The sequence below is a fragment of the Arvicanthis niloticus genome, unplaced genomic scaffold (genome assembly GCF_011762505.2).
Source record: "Arvicanthis niloticus isolate mArvNil1 unplaced genomic scaffold, mArvNil1.pat.X pat_scaffold_605_arrow_ctg1, whole genome shotgun sequence".
In the NCBI taxonomy this organism is placed as follows: domain Eukaryota; kingdom Metazoa; phylum Chordata; class Mammalia; order Rodentia; family Muridae; genus Arvicanthis; species Arvicanthis niloticus.
In genome coordinates this window covers 1-13,730 of record NW_023046225.1, presented here as the reverse complement: position 1 = coordinate 13,730, position 13,730 = coordinate 1, and the positions used below count along the sequence as shown (strand labels likewise).

The following is a 13,730-nucleotide window of genomic DNA, read 5'->3' as shown; positions in this document are numbered from 1 at the left end:
TGTGGGGGGCATTGTCTGAGAGTAGAGGTGGGATGAAGGTGTACTAACACCCTTACTTCAGCTCTTACCCACGCAGCCGGGTTTAGTCAAAGGGAAATCTAGCAGCCCTGGAGGGGTGGGGGGCAATCATCCCCACCCCCACCCAAACTGCCTAGGAAGACTAGACTTTGGCTTATAGGGGCTGAGATTGGGCAGTCCTCAGTCGGTCCCACGCACCGGAGCCTGGCTTCCGTGAGCGCCGCGGCTGGCTGGTCCTTCCTCCCGCCTCCCTTCCCTGGGCCCTCCTCCCTGGTTCTCCCTAACTGTGTAGTTTCGGATACCACCGGCGCTAATTCGGGGACAAGTCTGAGTCCGGAGCCCGCGGGCTTCCCGATGCAACCATCACTTTATACAAACTTGCGGGTTTCCGGCTACGGGGTAGCGAGAGTAGGAGCTTCCCCGTAGCGAGTCAGTGTCTCGGAACGGCCACAGCCGGAGAGGCGGCGGGAGCGCGCGCACCAGACTCTGCTAGACGCGAAAGCGGACGAGACAACTGCGGAATTCACCCGCCGCGCCAGGGCACTTCCGAGACAACAGCCGACTGGCACTTTTTCTCCCTTTGGCAAACTAGATTTTTTTTTTTAAGCTACTTGGCAGCTCTGTTTGACTCCACCTCCCCCTCCACCCCCGCCTCAGTGCCTTTGGCTTTTCTTTGGAAATCCGGACAGAATTGGGCATCTTTGTTAATTGCCGTTAGGAGTGCCCGGTCGTGAGCTTTCACCGGGCCAATGTCGCGGATGCTCGGAGCCAGGCTTGCTCACCTTTAAACTGCAAAGGGATCAAGTTCAGCTCCAGTTCCCTGCATTGAGACTGGAAGAAGCTGAGAGACTGTGCAGGAGAGAGAGTGAGCGAGGGGGGAAAGGGGAAAGGAGAGGAGGGAGGAGAAAGAAGAGGAGGGAGGAGAGAAAGAGAAGGAGGGAGGGAGGGGAGGGATCGAGAGAGAGCGGGGAGAGAGAGAGGCTGCAATCTCCTCCCTGAATCGCGCACAGCGCTGCAGATCCCACTGCTCCAACACGCGGGCCGAATGCAGGTGAGGGAAGGCACGGACTCTGCGGCTGAGAATCCAAACTTGGGCACCGCGCGGTGCGCACGGTTCGGCTCTCGCCCCCGCGGGCGAATGGTTGCTGCGGTTTCAGGCGGCGGCTTCGTGACTAATGACCTTGCGCAGAGTTGTTAAGAAAAAAAGAGAAACCCGAGCTCTCCGGGGTGAGAAGCGACCGACTCTGGGCGTCTCTGAAGATGGCTCGGGCTGCTCTTTGGCGCGCCGAGAGCACCCGGTCGCGGACTGAGCTGTGACGCGAGGCATCTTCTCTGCACCTTGCCCGAAGCGACCTGCCGTGAAAATTTTCATTTAAGATACATTGAGTGGCTTCCCGGCTGCTTAAGAGGAGTCAGAGTTAAGACTGGCTTGTTGCTCGCCCCAGAGCCTGGAGCAGGAAGCGGCTCACGTTTGTCTGGACCTCCCGAGCCTAAACAGAGCCTGGGTCTAGAGTGAGGGACTGGAACGTGAATTGGACTTAACTCGAGTAGCTGTAAGGACTAGCACTGCTGTCAGGCGGGGAAGGCTGCAGGTTTGCTCCAGTCCTCTACCAGGCTCCGCCGCCGTCTTGCAGAAGCGGTTCCGGCCCCTTCCCAGGGCTTGGGGACTGGATCTCAGGATAATCCCGCTGCGGGGATGACTTTGTGGGGGCACCGAGCCCGTGGCGCGCAGTGTCCCGTGAACTGTGAGTACTGCGAGTAAACGGTGGTCGGCGAGCGGGCGATTAGCACCCATTGCATGAATTATGAAACAATAACTTTCGGAAGAAGCAGGAGGAGAAAAAAAAAGAACCATCTATAGCTGCCCCCCCCCCCCCCATCGGCCGACTCTACGCGCTACTCTGGCCCCCTCCCTCCCCTCCCTCTCGTTTCTTCCTTTCCCGGAGAGGAGGACCGAGGGGAGGGCAGGCGGCCAGCCCCGAAGGAGGGGGGTGTCGAGGGGGGTTGTGGTTAGAAGGAGCAGTAGCAGCAGCAGCAAGAGAAGATGCTGAGGATGCGAACCACGGGATGGGCGCGCGGCTGGTGCTTGGGCTGTTGTCTCCTTCTGCCACTCTGCTTCAGCCTGGCCACGGCCAAGCAGCTGCTCCGGTACCGGCTGGCTGAGGAGGGCCCCGCCGACGTGCGGATCGGCAATGTGGCCTCGGACCTGGGCATCGTGACCGGCTCCGGCGAGGTGACTTTCAGCCTTGAGTCTGGCTCTGAGTATCTGAAGATTGACAACCTCACCGGCGAGCTGAGCACCAGCGAGCGGCGCATCGACCGAGAGAAGCTTCCCCAATGTCAGATGATCTTCGACGAGAACGAATGTTTCCTGGACTTCGAGGTGTCGGTGATAGGGCCCTCGCAGAGCTGGGTGGACCTGTTTGAGGGTCGGGTCATCGTGCTGGACATCAACGATAACACGCCCACCTTCCCGTCGCCGGTACTCACGCTCACGGTGGAGGAGAACCGGCCTGTAGGAACGCTCTACCTGCTGCCCACGGCCACGGATCGTGACTTTGGTCGCAATGGCATCGAGCGCTACGAGCTGCTCCAGGAGCCCGGGGGTGGCAGTGGCAGCGGCGAGGGAAGGCGCTTGGGGCCGGCGGACAGCGCCCCCTACCCAGGGGGCGGCGGGAACAGCGCGAGCGGCGGCGGCTCCGGAGGCTCCAAGCGGCGGCTGGACGCGCCTGAGGGTGGCGGCGGGACTAGCCCCAGTGGCCGAAGCAGTGTGTTCGAGCTGCAGGTGGCAGACACTCCAGACGGCGAGAAGCAACCGCAGCTCATAGTGAAGGGGGCGCTGGACCGGGAACAGAGAGATTCCTATGAGCTGACCCTCCGAGTGCGGGATGGGGGCGACCCACCTCGATCCTCGCAGGCCATCTTGCGGGTGCTTATCACCGACGTGAATGACAACAGTCCCCGCTTCGAGAAGAGCGTGTATGAGGCTGACCTGGCTGAGAACAGCGCTCCGGGCACCCCCATCCTACAGTTGCGTGCCACCGATTTGGACGTAGGGGTCAATGGACAGATCGAATATGTATTTGGGGCTGCCACCGAGTCGGTGAGACGGCTACTACGCCTGGATGAAACGTCGGGCTGGCTCAGTGTCTTACACCGTATCGACCGCGAGGAAGTGAACCAGTTGAGATTCACAGTAATGGCCCGTGACCGCGGGCAGCCCCCCAAGACCGATAAGGCCACCGTGGTTCTCAACATCAAAGACGAGAACGATAACGTTCCCTCCATCGAAATCCGCAAGATAGGGCGCATCCCGCTTAAGGACGGGGTGGCCAACGTGGCCGAAGACGTCCTGGTGGACACCCCCATCGCCCTGGTACAGGTGTCCGACCGAGACCAAGGCGAGAACGGAGTAGTCACCTGTACCGTAGTCGGAGATGTGCCTTTCCAGCTTAAGCCAGCCAGCGACACAGAGGGCGATCAGAACAAGAAAAAGTACTTCCTGCACACATCGGCCCCACTGGACTATGAGACCACCCGAGAGTTCAACGTGGTCATAGTAGCTGTGGACTCCGGTAGCCCCAGCCTCTCCAGCAACAATTCCTTGGTGGTCAAGGTGGGAGACACCAATGACAACCCTCCAGTCTTTGGCCAGTCTGTGGTTGAGGTTTACTTTCCAGAGAACAACATTCCTGGTGAGAGGGTAGCCACGGTGCTGGCGACAGACGCTGACAGCGGGAAGAATGCAGAGATCGCCTACTCGCTGGACTCTTCAGTGATGGGGACTTTTGCCATCGATCCCGATTCTGGGGACATCCTGGTCAATACAGTACTGGACCGGGAGCAGACTGACAGGTATGAGTTTAAAGTTAATGCCAAAGACAAAGGCATTCCTGTGCTGCAAGGCAGCACCACGGTGATTGTACAGGTGGCTGATAAAAATGACAATGACCCTAAGTTTATGCAGGATGTCTTTACCTTTTATGTGAAGGAAAACTTGCAACCCAACAGCCCTGTGGGTATGGTCACCGTGATGGATGCTGACAAGGGACGGAATGCAGAGATGAGCCTGTACATAGAGGAGAACAGTAACATTTTTTCTATTGAAAATGACACAGGGACCATTTACTCCACAATGTCTTTTGACAGGGAACATCAGACTACATACACTTTCAGAGTGAAGGCTGTGGATGGGGGAGATCCTCCCAGGTCGGCCACAGCCACCGTCTCTCTCTTTGTGATGGATGAAAATGACAACGCTCCCACAGTTACCCTTCCCAGAAACATTTCCTACACGTTGCTGCCACCTTCAAGTAATGTCAGGACAGTAGTAGCTACAGTGTTGGCAACTGACAGTGATGATGGCATCAATGCAGACTTGAACTACAGCATTGTGGGAGGGAATCCTTTCAAGCTGTTTGAGATTGATTCCACCAGTGGTGTGGTTTCCTTAGTGGGAAAACTCACCCAAAAGCATTATGGCTTGCACAGGCTGGTTGTGCAAGTGAATGACAGTGGCCAGCCTTCCCAGTCCACTACGACTTTGGTGCATGTATTTGTCAATGAAAGTGTTTCCAATTCAACTGTGATTGACTCTCAGATAGTCCGAAGTTTGCATACCCCACTCACCCAGGATATAGCTGGTGACCCAAGCTATGAAATTAGCAAACAGAGACTCAGTATTGTCATTGGGGTGGTTGCTGGCATTATGACAGTGATTCTGATCATTTTAATTGTCATGATGGCAAGGTACTGCAGGTCCAAAAGTAAAAATGGCTACGAAGCTGGTAGAAAGACCATGAAGGACTTTTTTACACCCCAGCAGCACGACAAATCTAAAAAGCCTAAAAAGGACAAGAAAAACAAAAAATCTAAGCAGCCACTCTACAGCAGTATCGTCACTGTCGAAGCTTCTAAACCAAATGGACAGAGGTATGATAGTGTCAATGAGAAGCTGTCAGACAGCCCAAGCATGGGCCGATACCGATCTGTTAATGGTGGGCCTGGCAGTCCCGACCTGGCAAGGCATTACAAATCCAGTTCCCCATTGCCTACTGTCCAGCTTCACCCCCAGTCACCAACTGCAGGGAAAAAACACCAAGCTGTACAAGATCTACCACCAGCCAACACATTTGTGGGAGCAGGAGACAACATTTCAATTGGATCAGATCACTGCTCTGAGTACAGCTGTCAAACCAGTAACAAGTACAGCAAACAGGTAAGATATATTCCAGATGTGTTCACATATCCCAGAGAGGGCTGATCACCCAGAAACAGAACAGCTGCTATGAGGCTGTGTCTTTCCTTTATAAGGGACCTTCTAGTTTGAAAACTAGGAGATTGATGTGCATTTATATGCCATTGATGTACCAGAGGCCTTATAGGATAGAGATGTGTTCCTGTTTTATTGCAAACTTGACCATAGGTTTACGTGGTGTCTAAGGGAAAGGTAGTGTTTTGTGCTTCTCCTAGCACTTGACAGCCTTAATTCATAGTATATCTTATGTTTGCAGAGTAAATATGTATATCTGTTTGGGAGAGTTCTAAGTGAAAATTTTCTAGAGTTACAACTCGTGCCCATTCTAATTGGGCACTGAAAAGTTTAACTATGTCATGAGTCATGCCAGATTTTACAAGTCAGCAGACACTGATTCATAGAAATGCAGAGCCAAGGCAAAAATCTTGAAATCTTGCCATAGTCATTTGATTGGATGAAAATAGTGGCTTGAAAGTACTTAATGATAAGCAAGTGTCATGCATAATTGCATTTTTAATACTTTGTATCTATAACAACATTTATTCATAATGATTAGTCTCCTATGTGGATATGCAATCAGCACCTGAATTCTTCGTACTCAATATTCCAAAGCTTGTAAACAAAATTAAGTTGCACTTAGTAGAATATATTTGTGGATGTTTGGGGGAATTACTAGAAAGAAAGAAAAATTATGTGCGTTACTTTTGTGTGTTATTTGACATAGCTGTTTGCTGGTAAAATGTGAAAAACAGCTATATATATATATATATATATATATATATATATATATATATATATATATATATGCCTGAGGGGAAATTCCGACTATATCTGATTTATTGTTATAGTTTGCTTGTGTGGTATGTATTATGCAGAAGTTTACTTTTTATGCCCACCAAGTTTGTCACACAGCAAATAAATCCTTTTTGGCCAGAACACTGCAAAAAATGCATCATGTGTTCTACTATAAAAACTGACCTGAGGAATTACATTTATGACTTGTTAAATATTGTAATATGGTGTTTTTCTGCCAGATATGTTTTGTAGAATGTGTCATCTGAGGAGAATTGAGGTAAAGGAGAAAGTTGTTACATAGTCTCATTTAATAGGTTATGGAGAATAAATACTAATATTTCATAATTTTTATCATTTTTAAATATTAAAATATTTTGTATATATAGCATTTATTTTATAGTATAGATTTTGGATCGGAAGAAGCAGAAGTTATAAACTTTTAAAAATATTCTATTAAAAGCAGTAAAAAAGATATAGGTTTGAACTACTGTGTATGAAATAGCTTTTGAAAATAGATCTTTGGATTCATGTAAGCTTGAATTATTTATTTATTTGAAACCACTATTTGATAATGTGGAGAGTTTATTTCTGTTGTGTTTTTGCTTTACCTGGAGTTGAAAGCAATGTGTTTTGGCCTGGTGTTTAATCTCTTCATCAGTTTTGAAAATAAGAAAGACTCTAATGAAGCATACATCATTTTTTCATACTATTCGCATACAACACTATATTCCATATATTTATATGCACCTGAGGTCTTGGAATTTCCTTAGAAAATGATAACATCAGTACAACATAATGTGCAGATGGCTTTATACGGGCTATTTACATCCTCGTTACCATGCTAATAAGTGATTTTTGCCCTATGACAGTGACATTTCCATTCTAAATTTCTTAACTTTATGCTTTTAAATGGGTATATAAAATGGCAAATTTACAAACCTTGTGTGCAAACATGAGTATTGTGTTTTCACTAAAGCTGAATTTGACTCATTTGGTGGGGCAGTGCTATCTATATTCTTGAATTTTAAAAACACTTAATGTCAAGACAACTGGCATGCCATTTGAAAAGCAAAGAGATATGCTCATAAATTAACTAATGCACGGTACTTGTCTTTCAGTTGAGCAAAGTACATTTACCAAAAAAAGGAAAGCCACAGGGCGAGGGGAAGGAGTCACTCAGCTTGTCAAAGGTGACTTTGGAAAACTTGCGTGCCATTAGGTATTCCAAAGATGTATAAAGTTTTAACCACAAGCAAATAGCTGACCTACAATAAAATAAAGGCAAATGAAACACATTCCCCCTAATGTAATTAATGATAGTAATTGATAGCTTCATCTGCTCAATATTGTTCTCAGGGGACACGAGATCCATTTCAAAGTTACATTCTGCACCATCTGACAGGAATACAGTTCACTTTGCCTAGATTTTTGTTTGGATCATACATAGCTACTTGTCTATTTCTACTTGAAAGATTTAATGTTCATAGAATGAAGCCGTGCTTGCTTTCATTAAACTTTGTTTATCGGCACACAAGATTTTGCTGTTTCCCTCTTTGAAAGATGAATTTATCTAAAAGTTGAGACTTGACTTCTTTCAATTTATTGAACTTGAGACTTGTACTGTTTAAATTTCTTAGGAATTCATTTAAAATGTGAAATTTCATTTGCTAGAATGTCTTCATTTTATTTATAATTTTCTCTGAACTATCTTAGGATACTCCTTTATTCTGATAAAATGGAAGTGACAGTTCTTTCAGTCTTTTCTGCATGAGAGTTGTGTTCCTCTTATGTGGTATTAGGGACTATATTGTAGTAAGTCAACACCTCCCCCGAAATGAAAGTTTATAAATAGAACTTACACTCTTTTTCCTCCTCTCCTTCCTTTTTGGGTTGGTTTCACAGGCTCTAGAGATACTCCAGGCAACTGTTAATACTTAGACAAACTCTAGATGTGTGTTGGATAGTGGATAAAGTTATTTCTTAAATTCACACATTGGAAAATTGAGGGTAGAACCTACCTAGCCTTTCATAGTTCAAACCTTTGCATTGCAAAACAAAAGCCATTGCCATCCAATACCTGATGTTTATATTGAGCAGAGTGAAGCTCATCCCAGCTCTTCTGAGATTGTCTCTCTTGCATTTAGTTCCTTAGTTGCTTGGCAAACTTGGTGACTTGTAATCTTGTGCTGTAAAGGCACAACCGTACATCTGATTTATTTAAAAAGGAAAAAAAGAGAGAGAGAGAAAGGAAATGCATTCCACTTGTTTTTTTAAATTTGTGCTGAATAATTTCAATAAAACTTTCAAAAATTACAACAATCAACAAACTGCAAATATAGAGTTTCAGTTCTCCAGCTATTCTCAAATCCTATTGAGTTTATCATTTGGTAGGCTTTTTAAAAAGATAATGACTTTATACATAAAATATTTATAGTATTTCATAAATGAAACATAAGGTGATTTTTGTAATTAGGCTTGAATAAACATTTATTTTGAAATTCACTTTGAGCTGGTCACAATGTACTCAGGGAAAAAAAAAATCTTGTTAACTCCACTGACAGTTTCCCTTCGGTAAGGTACTCATGATTTAGTCTAAATAATGCTCTCCTTAATTAATAAAATTTTGGTCAATGTTCATTATACACTTAATTAAAATACAACAAGTGAACTTTATAAAAAGATGACTGATTCTGGAAGCAAATGGGTACCTTTTCTGTTAGTATCAGAGTGTTCCATTTTATGAAACTTAAGCATCACCTGCTTGTGCATCAGTACAACATATTCAGCAGTCATTTATCTGCAAAGTGATGTCAGCTCCACACAGCATCCTGATTAATTCTCCAGGAGAACATTCGCAAGGTGGTTCACCTGGTTTTAACCAAGGTCTCTTTCATGAAACCTAGTGAATATGCATATATTTCTTTTACCTTTGGCCTAGTATTCTGGGCAGGAACCTCATAACTAATAGGGGAGGGACATCTGCTGAGCAATATTACCTGGGTTTTTGAATGTGTAAGGCATATGGAAATGTTCACTCAGTTATGTGATCTACAGTTGACATGCAACTTTAAAGGGAAGTTCATATAGAACAAGTCAAATGGTCCCTCCAAAATTACATCAAACAAATGAATCACTTAATGATTAGTTGATATGAGTGATTAATGATACAAATCTCCAAAGTTTTCACAATTTCTATGTGTTATGAGCTTTCTCCTTTTTTTGCACTCAAGTACACATTCTTGTGGAGCAACTGTGTGGCCATTAGTGCTTTATCATGTACTGATGTTCATACACTGATGTGTAAAGCAAACTAGTCACCGGCTTATTGCTTATACCTAAAATTGTGAGAGTCATCACAATTTAGAATGAAAAGGTACCACCTTAACAATTCTTTATTTATATAAGAGGAAACTAAGAATCTGGCATAAAAATGTTGATTATGTTCACAAAGTTATTGGAGATATGACATAGACCAGAGGCCAAGTATCCTCATTTAACCACTTTTAGAGGCAAAACATCCTTTGAATCTCAGTAAGTTTCTCTGTGTAGAATGTTGCCGTGGCAAAAATCTGTTTCCAGTTTACTTATGTCTTTGCTATTGTATTTGACTATAAAAATAGACCTTTTAAAAAAAAATAGCATAATTTTGGCCTCAACTTTAGGACTTTTGTGAAATTAAAAATTTAAAACTTACTGATTTTAGTAAAAATTCATAATTTTTATCTCATGAAAGGTAACAATTGATGATTGTACATGAAACAGAGTTGATGTGGTTTGTATTAGCATAGACTCAAAAAACATAATTGACAGTATTTGAAATTAAGCACAGTAATAAGGCCCAGCCATAAGTCTCTTGCCATGGATATCTTTTGCATATCTCACTATAAAGGCATTTTATTTGAAAATAATGAAAATATTCTCAGTATCATACATGATAAGTTTTGCAGATTCTTATTGAACTAATCGTTTGCCTTTTTAACCAAACTGATAACCGCTTTGGTTTCTAGATTACTTGATGTGTAACCATTATCCTAAACATACCATGACACAATTGCTTTTCTTTTCCTCCCAGTTTGTTTACTTAGCAAGTTTCACAGAAGAGTGAGACTTTTTTTTTTTTTTTGGTTAGAAAAAATAAGGTGTTTTGTTGTTGTTAATCAATGTCAATATGCATAAGAATCATATGTAAAGTGTAAAATTTACTAATTTTCAATGGCTCTTAGCATTGATTTTGTCATAGAATCAACTGGAATATCCATTACCCTCATTGCAAGGGACCATGATAAGTGAACATTGTGCAGTCAGTGTAGTCAAACCTTGTTTACACTCAAACACAGACTATTCTAGACTATGGCTGCCCAGTCATTCATTATCTGTGGCTCTATAGAAAGAATAAAAGCTGTGCCAGTGAATCTACGTTAAGTTTCCTTTTTAATTATTATTATTTTTTTTATTTTTAAAGCCCTTAAACTCGTGTCTAAAGCAGAGTCTGTGTCATGCACACTGCACGGTGCTTATTTAGCACTAGTTAGTGGGAGAAATCACATACAAAAAAAAGCTGAGCTGAAACCACTAAAACTAATCTTAATTATCACTTCTGGTGAATAATGTTTTAAGGGCGGAAGAAAGGTTTATTTTCAGGAATTTAGTGGTGTTTGTATTGAGCTCTAATGCTGTGTACAAACAACAGAACCATTAAGGCTCCTCTGATGTTGGGTTCCTACTGACAAGTCAGTCCCCCCCACCCCCCAGCATATTTATTATTCATAAATCTATAATTTGCGATTAAAACTTTTATCTGTTTTCAGACCCTCTGTATCAAGCATTGTGGTCAAGTATAAGGGTTTAGGGAGATTTTCTACATCATGTTTTTATTTTAAACCTACATAAATCTTTATTTTCCTTCTTTCAGATGCGTCTACATCCATACATTACGGTGTTTGCTGAATTCCACTCTAATATGACTGCTCCATTTTGACCCACACTCTGTGATCACCTTGCTACTCCGACACCTGCTGGAGCCTGCCCTTGGCCGTGGGGGTGTCAGCCAATCACTGTTTGTTACCCTTGTTGTGCATTTTATTTTCAAGCTTTTTCTTCCCTATTTAAGGAAAATAAATAGTTTGAAAGCAAGTTAAGGACCAAAGAGGCAGGTATTAATACAGGCATGTATTATTCACAGATGTCTACCGTTCTGCTCTCAAAGAGATGGCTAGCAACCATTAACACTTGACAGGAAAAGGATTAGGGAAAAAGAACCCAAAACGTATTTTAAATAATAATAACTCAAAGATTTTGGCTTTGCGTAAACAAAGGGAAATTCAGTTTCTTACATCTTCATCAACAGTACACTAAATACTGATTTCAAATAAAACCGTAAACTGATCAGTGTTTTTCTGTGTCATGTGATCACAACTTCTTCCAGCTAGGCAGACAGTTTTTTTTTTTTTGCCAAATCTGTGTTACAATTCTGAATGTCACTATGCACATTTGTGTTTTTACTCACTCATGAATATTAAAGCACTTTAATAAAACGTACTGGTCTGTGACTTCCTGCATCTATCACAGACACTGCAATGGCTTAAATTTTTCTTAATCTTGAAATAAACAAACCTATAGGATTTTCAAGAGGTGTTTGTTGTTGATGATAAATTCATTAAGAATTTTAAAATTTAGTTAGATTTACCAAAGTCACCGAAGACAAATTCAGAAGGCATATATACCTACCGATTTTGTGGACTACATTTATAGGGAGGCAGTTATGTCTGATGTCAGGTAATATAACCTTACAGTTCTAAGAATTAAATTTCATTGGTTGAGACCTTAAATGAGTGGTGTTAGTTGTAAGAGTCATGGTCTAGGTAAGTTGGCACCCTCTGAGCAACCTTTCTACCTGTGCTCCACGTTTGTATATCTGTGCATTTATTTGTGATATTGTACGTTTATGTGTTGTATGTACATGGTCTGATTCTTTTATAATTATTTGTTGCACTGTCTGCCCCACCCCATTATCATTTTCTCCATGTTCCCAAGATAAGAGTTCCTCACTTCCCAGGTTTTGTTTTATTTTATTTCATCATGTGTGTGTAAATAATTGTCAGTCTAATGGCTTTTTAACAAATAATGAAGAGTATTGGAACAACACAGAAGTCTGAAGCGCTGGGAACTTCTGGAGCCCATACAAATCCCTAACGTACTTAAGCGTTTTTATACCATTAGCTGTTTATCTGATCTTGCAAAAGGGCCATTTTCTGAAGTATCATTGAGCTGGTAGTGAAATTCCTGAATAAAAAACTTAATTATCGTTTGCCTCTCAGTTTGTTTCAAAGACAAGACTGAGGCTAAGAGTCTGGAGAGGAACCTAGACTCTGTTCAGCTTCTCTCGAATGCCTATTTCTTCATCTCAAAGGGAAAAAAAAACCAACAACAACAAAGCTCAATAAACTTACAATGTAGATTTTGCAACAAACCATACCAACTTATAAAAAGTGATAGAACAAAGTCTAGGAGTTGTAATGGGTGGACTGTGAAGTGGCTGACCATGGGTAGCATTACTAAAAAGGTTTACAGAGAAGAGCCCTCAGTCAGTATTTGCAACTCAGCCTGTGGCATGCTCTTGAGGAATGGTTTGACATATCCAATTTCTATCACAAAATAGGAAGTTATGACATAGTGCTTGGGTAGTGTGTGTGTGTGTGTGTGTGTGTGTGTGTGTGTGGTGTGTGAACAAATATATAGACAGTTCTTTGTGCAGTTATTCTTTTAGTTGTGTCTGTATCCAAATGAGCATTTCTGCTCTTGGGTCCTAGATAAAGAATATGTCTTAGCATGAGATAGATTGGGGGTAGTTGGAGAATCATTCTTTATCATGCTCAGTACTGTTGAATAGAAGTTTACAGATGTTTACTGGTACAGTAAGAAAGATTTAATAAAACCAAAGTAAAAACTCACTATCATGCTCCAGGATTTTAGGTTCCACTCATGCGAATGAGAAGGTCCGAGCACATCCTACTTGTGGCAGCCTTTAGTGACAGCAAGCTTTCTGAAAAGCTCATACCAGGTCTTTGCTACTTTAGCTGGTTTTGCTTGTTTAGTTTTCCAAGTGCCCAGTGACTAAAGATTTCCTACTTTCTTCAGCTTCTTGGTCCCCAATGTTATTTTGGAGACACTTTTGCAGACTTTATTGTAATTGCTAGAACTTAACATAAATGGGTGTCTGTGTACTGAGGGAGATAAAGCCATCCATTGCTCTGTATAACTTAGTATTTGGATATTTTATTTTAAACAAAAAGGACAGTAATCAATTCTGTTTTAGAAAATCCAAGGAGGACTATGGTTATATTAGCATCCTATTCAATTAATGGGATTTGATTCATTTTAAAAAGATTTTTCTTTCTCTTTTAGCATGTGCAATATTGCTACCAGTTCTGGGTATAGAGTATAAAGTTCCTACCTTCATGAAATTAATATAATGCTAACCAGACATAAAAAAAGATAGTCATTTACATTTTCATTGTGCCTTTTAATTTTCAGAGCACTAGACAGTAGATACATGTTTGCTTATTTGTTCTTCAGAACAGACTGGGGGAAACAAAGCACCTTCATTATTTCTGCGATGAAGCAAGCAGCAGACTTTTCATGAATGATGGAACTCAGCTTA

The 13,730-nt window shown here is 42.6% G+C and overlaps 1 protein-coding gene across 2 annotated transcripts; it reads left to right on the top strand.

The window, feature by feature from the left end:
* The first annotated feature begins 977 nt into the window (after positions 1-977).
* On the top strand, positions 978-13,726 carry LOC117702246 (protocadherin-7-like). Of its 2 annotated transcripts, XM_034493483.2 has the most exons (2): positions 978-5,236; positions 13,604-13,726. In XM_034493483.2, exons 1-2 carry the CDS (start codon positions 2,063-2,065, stop codon positions 13,616-13,618), a joined length of 3,189 nt encoding a protein of 1,062 aa, XP_034349374.1. In that variant the 5' UTR covers positions 978-2,062; the 3' UTR covers positions 13,619-13,726. The 2 variants fall into 2 exon arrangements, with proteins under 2 accessions (XP_034349374.1, XP_034349373.1); XM_034493482.2 differs by lacking the exon at positions 13,604-13,726 and having other exon boundaries at positions 978-5,417.
* Positions 13,727-13,730: the final 4 nt, after the last annotated feature.